The 11288-nt window shown below is 38.8% G+C and overlaps 1 protein-coding gene across 1 annotated transcript; it reads right to left on the bottom strand.

The window, feature by feature from the left end:
* Positions 1-7153: 7153 nt before the first annotated feature.
* Positions 7154-10839, bottom strand: LOC139743445 (uncharacterized). Its single transcript, XM_071653926.1, has 6 exons — positions 10804-10839; positions 9592-9848; positions 9056-9146; positions 8582-8792; positions 8318-8400; positions 7154-7357 (listed from the first exon to the last, which is right to left on the bottom strand). Exons 1-6 carry the CDS (start codon positions 10837-10839, stop codon positions 7154-7156), a joined length of 882 nt encoding a protein of 293 aa, XP_071510027.1.
* Between the last annotated feature and the right edge of the window lie 449 nt (positions 10840-11288).

Here is an 11288-nt window from a genome sequence, read left to right as displayed (position 1 = left end):
TTATAGGGAGATGGGATATACCAAGATACACGATATACAAGATAATTTTGCAGGTCCCATTTCTATTACAGTGGACTTCCATTAATGAAGTCCATGGGACCAGCAGTTTTCTTTCGTAATATTGAAATTTTGTTATAAGCGAACAAATAAACAACTAGAGAAGCACTCTGAGAGCGCAGACCTCCGCCAAGCATGCAGCTCATTTCCACCACTGATCTTGCTCTTCTATAGAGATATCAGTGATTTCCACCCATACGTACTTATAGCATTGTGTGCTGAAAGTCGCCCGATTTCCCAATATAGAAGCCTTTGTTATGTCATAAACCCTCAGCTGCACGGCGTGCTTCGCCCTAGCAGGAACTAGAGCACGCACTTTAGTGCGTGCATGCAAACCTCAAATACGCGCAGCCTGAACTCCCAAGTTCATTGACCCTACCTGCCAAAATATCAAAAATCCTTCATAAATTCCCCCAAAATTCTCGGATCACTACCAAAATTTAATCATCTGTTACTTGTACATGTATCATTCTAAACCTTTCCTGCAAGTTTCATCCAAATCCGTTAACTACTTTTTGAGTTATTTTGCACACGGACAAACTAATTAACTAACTAACTAACAAACACACAAACCAATGGTAACGAAAACATAACCTCCTCCCTTGGCGGAGGTAATAAAGAATATAGAGTGGGTATAATGTTAGGGCCTGAATTTTTACTTTGTTGTAGCCGGAATTTTGTTATAACTGTGTTCATTGTAACAGGAGTGCACTTTATCCTTGATGTACCAGTAACAAGATTCCCGATATAACAAGAAAATTACAATGGTCCTAAACAGCTTGTTATGACGAGGCTCCTCTATACCAGTGGCCCCTTATGTAGTGCAGTGCGCTCCTGTTATAACGAACACGGTTATAACGAAATTCTGGTTACAACAAAGTAAAAATTCAGGCCGAAACATTATTATCTCTATGTATTTTTTATTTATTTGTTCGGTTATAACGAAATTTTGATATAACGAAAGAAAACTGCCAGTCCCAAGGACTTCGTTATAATGGGAGTCCACTGTATGTCACTTAATGGTTATGATAGTCAAGGTGCCCAGATCAGCAGCCTGAGGTATGGGTATCAAACCTACTGGTAAATGCTTAGACAGTAGCAGTGGTTTAGGCAAAATGGATTCAAATTCATGTTTGATCTTTGACACTTGTGCTGCAAGTGCTTTTCGCTTAGAATCCACTACCACGGTGCCATCACAGTATGCAATGCATTTTTGTGTGTGTGAATATCAATTACATATATTACATACTGATAATTTGTGTATTGATGTTTCATTCCCACAAGTATCTTGTTCAGTACTATTTCACTTGTTCACATGTTGAGATCAAGCACTGATACATTGTATTCCTGTACAGTGGACTTTTATTGAAGCAAATTCATTGGGACCAGAGAAATCTATTTGTTATACACTATGAGGGTTTCAAACAATCAATGATATATTGTACTAATAATGCACAGAAACTTTTTTTTGTGTGTGTGTTTTTTCTTATTAATTTGGTTATAACAAGTGTTGCATACATCTGTGTTTTTGCTGTTATATTTTTTTAATGATTCCCATGTAGTGAAATTTTACCATTTCTTAGACCCATATCTTTTACGATATGACAGAAAACACGCTTTTTCTCTAATTTCAAGATGACAAAAGATATTCAAGGTCTATGTGGTATCATTTCTTGCTAATTTTCTGTATAACAGCTTTGTGTTCTCATGGACCCACTCACTACACATGGACGTTCATCGCTCGTTTATTAATTCATGCACGTGTTTCTGTCAAAAGTGGCACAAAATTATTTTAAACATGCTTTCCTGCATTGATCTCATCATCACCGCTGACAGCCATCCTGGATAAAAACAAGACGGCGCTTTGAGAAATCTAACAACTACATGCGCAGAAGATAGTAATGCTCTTCAATCAAAAAAAAAAAAAAAATGCATGTGCAGTTGTAGTGTACATTGGGAAATTATCACTCAAGTAATTTCATTTGCAAAATGCGCATACTTTACAAGAGAAAGCAATTATTTTGGCAGGTTAGTTGTGATTTGTAATCTAATTTTCCCCATTTTTCACACATTGTTCCAGAGTAAACATGGACAGTAACTGTAGATGACATGTATGTCCTATCAATTAAGCCATGTTACATGCTTGGCCGCAAGTGTCCACTTCAGTAATTTTCAATTTTGTGACAGGAAAACTGTCATTTTTTTCGGGTTTGCTGCTCCCTTTCATCAGTGTTTATTCAAGGGCAGTTGAGTCTGAAAAGGCACCTCAGCAAAATAAGACCGCAATGAGGGAAATGGTTCTTTTGTCAGTGACGATGCACGATTGCACAATCGTCATTATCCAAGCACCTGAATGTACTCATTAAGATGCACATATTGGGTGGCGGCGGTGATGATGGGATCAAAGAGAGACCTTCATTTCAAGTCCATGTGTGTAATAGGTCCATGGTGTTCTCATGATTATTGTCAGACACATTTATATGATTTAATTTCTTTTCATACAGCACTCAGCAGGGACATTCTAAAGGGATGTCAATGAAATGACATTATGGTGTTAATTGAAGGAAAATGAAATGTTACATTTATTGCAGTCATACATGTTCTGTTCTATGTTTATTTCTTTTATGTCAGGACACGACTGCGACAACACAACTCTACATATACAGCAATTCTGATAGTGATAAGCTGACAGGGTGGCATGTCGTTTTCTTTTGCTTAGAAAGGGCAAAACTCAATGGTACAGAAGAGCAATGCTATCACCCTTTTTTTCACTGTTGTTCAAATACTTTCCTTAATCACATCCATGAGCAGAAATTTATCCTTACAGAAAGTTTTGAGTTTTGTGAATTTGAGTACAGCTGTAAAATCCCACAAGTACAAAATGTCATCAGGTAAGTGCTAGACGTTGCAGGTCTTTTCATTTTTAATCCACTGAATAACATGCCAAAACTTCTACCTGTGGACTTCCTTTTGGTTCTGCAACAGCAGGCTACCCTCGCATTATGAAAATGTTAGTGCATGTATCTTTTTTTTAGCAAACTTTCAAAAGCCAACATTTGTAAAGTTTATATAATTATCATACATTATTTTTATCTTGTTATCAAGAAAATGTGCAATGATAGATCATGTACATAATATGTAATAAAGTTGCTGAAAAAGAGTCAAAATTTTGTGTGACAAATTTATATTCTATTGAAATATTTTTGCCTGTTAAGTACTTTTATGTGTGATTTCCTAGGCATTGTTTCTCCATTGTTCTTTGTCTTTATATGGTTTGTTTGTTTGTGTAATTGTGTATGTCAACAAGAAGATATCCAGAAGCATTTCTGTCCATGTACACATTGTATTTGTGTATCCATCCTGTCCATTGAGCCATTCACTCAACCATGTTGCTCATAGACACATCAGAAGCATCGAAAACGGATTTAAACCAACCCAAGATTCCGGTAAGGCAGGGTAATTTCCGCATTAGGTTTAGGCAGGTGTCAAAGTCTGATTACTGGTACATACAGTTACTCACGATAATGAGTACAATTAAAATCTGACCTTTTCGGGTGAAGGGGCTTTTAGTCTGACAATTTTTGGTTCATGTGCCTTCAAGATATGCAGAGTTTATTGTATCATATACAATGTATTCAATAAACCATGTAGGTCCCATCTTCATTAGATTGTAATATAGTACACTTACAACTTTTGTTCTCTGTGGTGTATTTAACTCAATCTGTCATCAGAATTCTATTACCACTGCCAGCTTGCTTGTACAGTGTTGACAGCATGGTGAGGGTATGAAATGTGTTCAGAATCAGACATGAAATTTCCTGGAAAACTTCCCTGACAAATACAATGTAGGTTAAACAACTGGAGATAAAATCTATACCAACAGCAATGTGACTAGTACAGTGGACTCCTGTTATAACGAAGTCCTCAGGACCGGCAGTTTTCTTTCATTATATCGAAATTTCGTTATAATCGAACAAATAAACAATAAAAATACATAAAGTGGATAACGTTACGGCCCAAATTTTTACTTCGTTATAACCGGAATTTCATTATAACCGTGTTCGTTATAACGGGATGCACTGTAGTGCACTGAATGTCTCCATCACTTCCTTTAACTCGTCCCAGCATAGACTGAGATGATCAACTCCAGTGTCATTGATAATTTCTCTGTATGCCTGTCATAAGAGGGTGTGGTCCTTGGAGGTTTCACCCTTTGTGTGCTGCGAGAAAAAAACCCATAGCATTGTACATGTACACACTGTCCAAAGTCCCTGGCACAGAGAGGGGTAAACACGAGGCAGGTGGTCTATTTCTGAAAACTTCAGTCCCGATTCTTGTCCGACTGTAGAATGGTCACTGCATCACATGTAAGCAAGCACTTTTTCTGTCTTCTTTTTTTTTCTCTCTCCCTCATTTAACCATCACATAATGCAAATTTTAGAAGTGTCAAAATGAACTTTGCATCAAACTCCACAAAATTTGTCTGTACGAAGGCAAATTGCACTTCCATGCTTTAAAGGGATCGTATAGTTTTGGTTGAGACCTAATTTCTAACATTTTTTTGGTGAGATAATGAGAAACCTCTTATGAAATATGAAAGAACATGTACATGTAATTCTATGAGGAATTCAACGTTTATTTGATGAAAATTGGTTTTGAAATGGCTGAGATATTAAAAAAAAGAGTGATTCTACTAAAGTGTGGGACGCACACTTTATTACGATTGCTTTGTTTTACTTTGTTTTTGGATGTTTCAGTCATTCCAAACCCGATTTTCATCAAATAAACTTTGAATTCCTCTTAAAATGAGATATGCTCTGTACTTTATCATACGTGTTTTCTTGGTATCTCGCAAAAAGTTAAAAACCCAATTCTCATCTCCACCAATACTGTACCATCCCTTTAACATACCTCTATAAATGCAACTCGTCCGTTGCATTTGTTATACAGATAGTGTACAGTGTACTGGTACAATACATGTACCACTAAATGGTGATACATGACTGACCACCACTTTCAGGGCAACTCATGAAAAACAACAACAAGAAAAATCCAAAACAACACAAAGAAGACAAGATCATGTTATAAAATAATACATCATATTTTAATATCTACACCAATCAACCAGATGTCAGTTACTGTATTTATACAGTGTTTTTTTATCCCAGTCTACATAACTGAGTTTAAAATGTACAGCATCATCAAATAATCTGTAAAGATAATAGTGAATCAGCACTTTCAAACATTGAAAAAAAAGTCTGAACAAATGTGATGAAAATTCTGCAAAATGACAGATACTGTACTTTGTACCTTTAGTCGGGTTCAATACAATGAGTACAGCTGTACTTCCAACCAAGGAAGATCAACAAGACACAAATTACATAAACAGTTCTCGACAAAGTAGTTCATTTGGAATGTAATGATTTCGTAGTTGGTCAACTGGGAGGACATTGTATAACATTATTCATTATGCACGTGCATGTACACCTGTATAGTACAATGGACTCCTGTTACAACTTAGTAAGAAGTTACAAATTTCATTATAACTGAACAAATAAACATTTATAATACATAAACTGGATAATGTTGCGGCCTAAATTTTTACTTCTTTGTAACCGCAATTTTGTTATAACTGTGTTTGTTGTAACAGGAGTGCACTCCTGTTATAACGAACACAGTTATAACAAAATTTCGATATAAAGAAAGAAAACTGCTGGTCCCGAGGACTTTCGTTATAACGGGAGTCCACTGTACAATGTACTGTATACGCCGAATATTTCGCGAGGTTTATATTTTCGCGAATTTCGCGAATCGGGTGCTATTCGCGAAATTAAAGACACACGAAAATATTGACTCTGATCCCGATGTGAATGTGACGTACGCATGTACATTCTCCGTTCAGTACAGGACTCCACGATCGCGAATTTAACCACTCGCGAAATCATCAGGAATTCCTGATTCGCGAAAATTTAGACTCGCAAAATATATGGCGTATACAGTACTGTACTGGGCAACCTCCTGTCACTCACAGAAAGATTGAATATGACAAGAAAGAAGCCCCTTACACATTAGCCTTTCGATTCTCATCACGTGAATTTGCGGTAAAACAATGTTCAGAACAAACAGTTCTTACCATCAAGTATGCAAAATTGCGTCTGTGTCTGTAGAGGTACATTGTACATTAGAGTATGTCAGTGCCTAGCCATTGGGATTTAGCATGCAGGGCTACACAGTCTTCCTGGCACGGATGCAATCTCCAACTGTCAAAAAACGTCATGTATCCGTATGTTGCATATTCAATCATTGAGCGTGCCTAGCTGCAGCTGGAGCAGTGTGTGCTGAATAAAGTGCTGCACACACACTAAGTATCCCTACACATATGCATGGGAATTTAAGTTGTCAGACGTGGCAAACCAACCCCCCCCCCCCCCCCCCCCCCCCCGTTTCATCTGTTACAACTGAGCCCTTATAAAAACCTGTCCCAAATTTTTTTTAGTGGTTTCCAATTTCATCCCACTGCCAATTTTTTTTTTTTTTTTTTGTCATATCAAATGCACACCATTAGAGGACCAGACATTCATCTCTTCACGGAGTAGAATCTACATCTGTATTTATCCTAACAACAGTCTCTAGCACTAACTTCACAGTACATGTAGCAAAGTATGGGCTGAGTCTCCATAATCATGATCAATGTTAACTTTAGCCTTCCAATACTTGACATCACTCCTCAGTGTTAACCACTGAAGTGCAATGAATACATTAAAAAAAAAAGGAGAGGCATGTCTGTAAACCTGTGATAGCTCTGCAATTACAGGCAACATTTGACCAATGGGGTGGACACAGGCTGTCGTAAAACTGTCGGAAGAAATTCAGCCAATTCTGCAGCAATAGTGGCTCTACAAGATTGTTATACAGACAATGTAAAGTCTTACAAACAGGCACCTTGACACATCTCACACAGAATGGAATTTGCTGGGCCCAGAATATGCTGTTCAGAGTTGCCATCCTGGTGATACACTCTGTCTTCCGAGCTCACTATTCAGCAGTTCTGTCTTCTCTTTCCTGCATCTCATTTTTCCACAGGAAGATGGTCTTCTCACTCAGCAATCTTCTTTTGTCTTGATCGGTGCTTCTTGGATGCCGAGGATGGAGCAGATCGGGGTCTGGATGGGAGACTATCGAGTGGGAAGGCAGCTCCATAGGTCTGACACGTATGCCTCAGGGCCTTGTCATATTCTTGGTTCAGTTTGGCTGACTGTTGCAGAGCAAACTTCAAATCTTCAATCTCCTCAAAGAAGTTCTAAGGAGAAAACTACAAAGTCTCAATGTATGCAATAACAGAGTCATGGCAGAAGAACTTTTGCCAAATGCAGCACAATAAATCTTTTAGAAAATATTATACACTAGACAAGATTCTGTGATCTAAAAAAAGAAGTGTTGCCCGAGGGGCAAAAAACAAATCAGGTGCATACTTGTATAAAGCACATTGCTCTCGCACGTGGTATGCGTACCACATACCCGCCTGCCTGGCTGGCCTGATCAAATCCCTCCATGCGATGATGGGACGTGCATGGGATGTAACATTTTAGTAACATAACACTTATGCGCTTGCCCCCCATATGCAGTTTTTGCCCCTCAGCAAGTTGAGCGATGACTTGCTGATGTCACTGGAATCTTGTCTATATCACTTGATCAACTCTTACTCAAAACATGATAAATACGTACGCCTATGTGGAGCCACATCATATCAAGATTTCTGGGATCTCTCATTACTTTGATCTTATCTAAAGCAGTGCTGTTATCTCTCCATGACCAATTTCCACATCAATTATTGTAAGAGAAAATTAGTATAGAATGTAACATGCTAGATGTACATTTGCACAACTTCAAAATCTTCATGAGTGTTGCAATGGGTGTTTACATATTTATGTGTAACAACAACTGTAGCACTAGCATGCATTGTACAACCAGTCCAGTAAAAGTTAAATAATATCTCATAAACAACACACAATCAAAATAGTATCAAGCACATGCTGTGGGAAGATTGTTTGCTACTGCTAACCTTTTCAAAACAAGTTTCAAAATAAAATCACTGTGCATAGTTTGGGCATTACCTCTCTCGGCATAAGTTTGCTCCTACACCAACTTTACACTGACTGAACCCAGAAACATGAATCGTATCCCTGCCCCCAAATAAGCTACAAAGTGATCATTGCATATACAGTATCTTGTAAAACGAACAAAAAGCTGAAAAACTTACCTCATCCAGTGCACCAAGTTCTTTTTTCAACTTGTGCTTGTCTCTGGCCAATTTATCTCTCTCAAGTTTGAGGGCTTCCATCTCTGCAACCAAACCTGCAGATGGAAAATGGGATTGTTAATCAGCGAACAATACAGTCCCTACTCTTCATAACTTTAAAAGATTTCTCAAAACTATAACTCTTCACAGGCAATAAGCCAAGGGAAAACGATGTCAGCTACGGTCCACGAATCCTTCAATTTCACATGCTTGCATTCTTCTTACCAGCAGAGTAGTTAAGGGGAGAGTATGAATTCCTTCCTCTCGTTCTTTTCCCGGAATGTCTTAGGGTGGCATGGGTCCTGTCTCTGGGTGTGGTCTGCTTGTCTCTTGGTGTACTCCACCCCTGAGGGGTGTATCTTTGCACCTGTGACTCCAGGAGGCGGACTCGGTCATGGGCAGTAGACAGTTGTTTCTCCAACTCCTGGATCCGAAGCTACAACAAAGGAGAGCATGAGAAGCTAACTGGTTAAAGTCAGATTGACCAGGTGAACAGGAGGGGCATCAACTCCAAGACATACACATTTCTTTTGTTCACATTTTCTCTTTCACTTTCCCCTTAGCTCTCTATTTTCCTTGCTATGCTCCAGAAGAAAAGCCTTTGGATTTCACCTTCTTTTGCTTTGCAATGTTGTCTGCAAGCTTCAAGGTTGTGTACACAATCATTACAAGCATACAACCCAGCTCACAGAGACTTACATTCAGAGATGCGATGACCTCTATGTGCTTGGTGTTGGCTTTCAGTTCTCGTTCATATCTCTTCATCAAACTTCTGTGGTTCTTCAGCAAACTAGAGCAAAAACAATAACAAAACAAAAAGCAAAACAAAATTTTTAAGTATACAAGCTGATTAAATGAAAGATAAACAATTCCCTTTTATTCACATTTTCTGTAATGTTTCCTTTACCAGTCTTTGGTAATGATATTTTTTAATTTGTTTTTATTCCTAGGCTGCTTAAATAATCGAGTTTACACATATTTCGGGAGAAACCATTCAAAGATGCAAAGTTTTTCTTACTGTGTAACAATGGTATTTGAGAAGATACATCATTAACATGTAACAGCAATGTGTCTGGAATTAGTTTGAATGTCACAGTGTTCAGCAAATTTTGATTAATTTATTTTGCTACATGTAGTTTGCCAGGGACTACTATTGAAAGGTTATTTGTTTATTTATTTATTTATTAGCCTATTAAAGGCATGCACAAATGTCATTTAACAAAGTAAAATGTTACCTATCTATTGTCTTCTGGTTCTCAGCTTCCTTAGACTTCCCCTGAGGTAGGGACTGGGGCTGTTTGACGACCCTCCATGATGACCCCCTGGGATAGGGTTCTGTCTGCACAGCGACATGCCGCACAACGGAATGCTCCCTCAAGAGTTTCTCAATCTTCAGTCTCTCGTTGATGGATGCAAGCTCTTGCTCCAAGGCGCTGTTTCTTTTCTTCAGCTTCTTGAGCCGAGAAACCAGCTTTTCATTCAAGTCTGTCAACTTGTGGTACAAAGTACACAGACAGCAATGAAAATGTGAATCAGAGGTCTAAACAAATTATGTACATTATGTAGAACTTACTGGAAGGACATTCAGAGGCTTTTTTTTTTTTCTTTTTTGACTTACCAGCACTCACACTGTTGAAACCTTTCATGCTTACCTGATTTGTCTCAAATAAAATTGGAACAGAAAATCTGTTTACAAAATGACTCAGCAAATGCTAAGTCTTGAGTCCTGAAAAACTGACATACATGGTATGCAAGTCAAATTAGCTTTGATGATATGATTTACATATATCTTGCTCTTGCCACTACCATCCATCTTAACACAATCATCAAACACAACCATCCCTCAATCAGCAATGCACTAAGTAAAAATATTAAGATTGTGTACAGGTGTCTAATACAGAATTTGAATTAATATTAACAGAATACAATTACAAACACAAGATCAGTGCTGGGTTCAGGCTGGGGTGCACCAAGTGCCCTCCCCCCTTATTTTTGGTTAAAACAATTAGAAATAAAAAGAAAAAATGGGGGGCTCATACGCCCCCCCCACCCTTAATTTTGTTAAGGCGCCCCTCTTTAGTTTTACACAATTTCTGAATCTGCCCCTGCAAGATCCCATGAAATCTAATATTGCTTGTTATCTTTGCCAGTTTGGATTTTCTACTAGATCTAGGCCTACCAGTGGCGGATCCAGAGGGGGGTGCACCAGGCACCCCCACCCCCTTTTTTTTTCAAATGAAGGAAATTAAAAGAAAAAAATGGGGAGGGGGCATGTGCGCCCCCTTTTAATTTTGTAAATAAGGCGCCTCCCCTTTGCGGAATTCCTGGATCCGCCCCTGGGCCCTGACTACCACCATGTTAACCAATCTGACATCAATATCGTTTTTCTTGATTACCACACTAATCAAATTTATAGGGGGATACTTAGGTAGATTCTATGGCCTAACCTGTGTACAGGAGTGGATTGGTGGCATGGCCGACATCTCGCTAAGAGTTTAGAAGTTGGCACAGCACAGCTATATAGCGTGCCGGATTTCAGCGGTGAAGACTGTACAGATGATCGTTCCAGATGTTCTAGTGTTAGGTAGCGGTGGAGACACTGCAGAATTATAGTAAACTTACTGTAGTTATACGGTAGTTAAATGACGGAGAGTGATTCCGGGTGTCTGTCGTGTGTCGACTGCACAGCTTCCCAGTTTTACCGAAGGCTCGCTCTGGTAGGCCTACCCTTGGGTAGGTGGTTGTTGTACTGAAAACCTCACAGTGTCCTTGGCCTTTCACATGAACCCACTGCCGGTTTAGCTTATGCCCGCCGCCGGCCGCCGCCGCGAGTTCCATGCATGTAGGTACGCGTGCTTGCTGCCTTGTTTACGTTCTTATCTTGTTATCGCGGGAACCGAAATAGTGCTGCCCTAGTCTTATTTTCTCAAAT

This window comes from Diadema antillarum, unplaced genomic scaffold, assembly GCF_040938485.1.
Source record: "Diadema antillarum isolate AM-2024a unplaced genomic scaffold, OU_Dant_1.0 seq00001083_RagTag, whole genome shotgun sequence".
In the NCBI taxonomy this organism is placed as follows: domain Eukaryota; kingdom Metazoa; phylum Echinodermata; class Echinoidea; order Diadematoida; family Diadematidae; genus Diadema; species Diadema antillarum.
The sequence above is the reverse complement of the archived record's forward strand: the minus strand, read 5'-3'. Positions and strand labels throughout refer to the sequence as shown.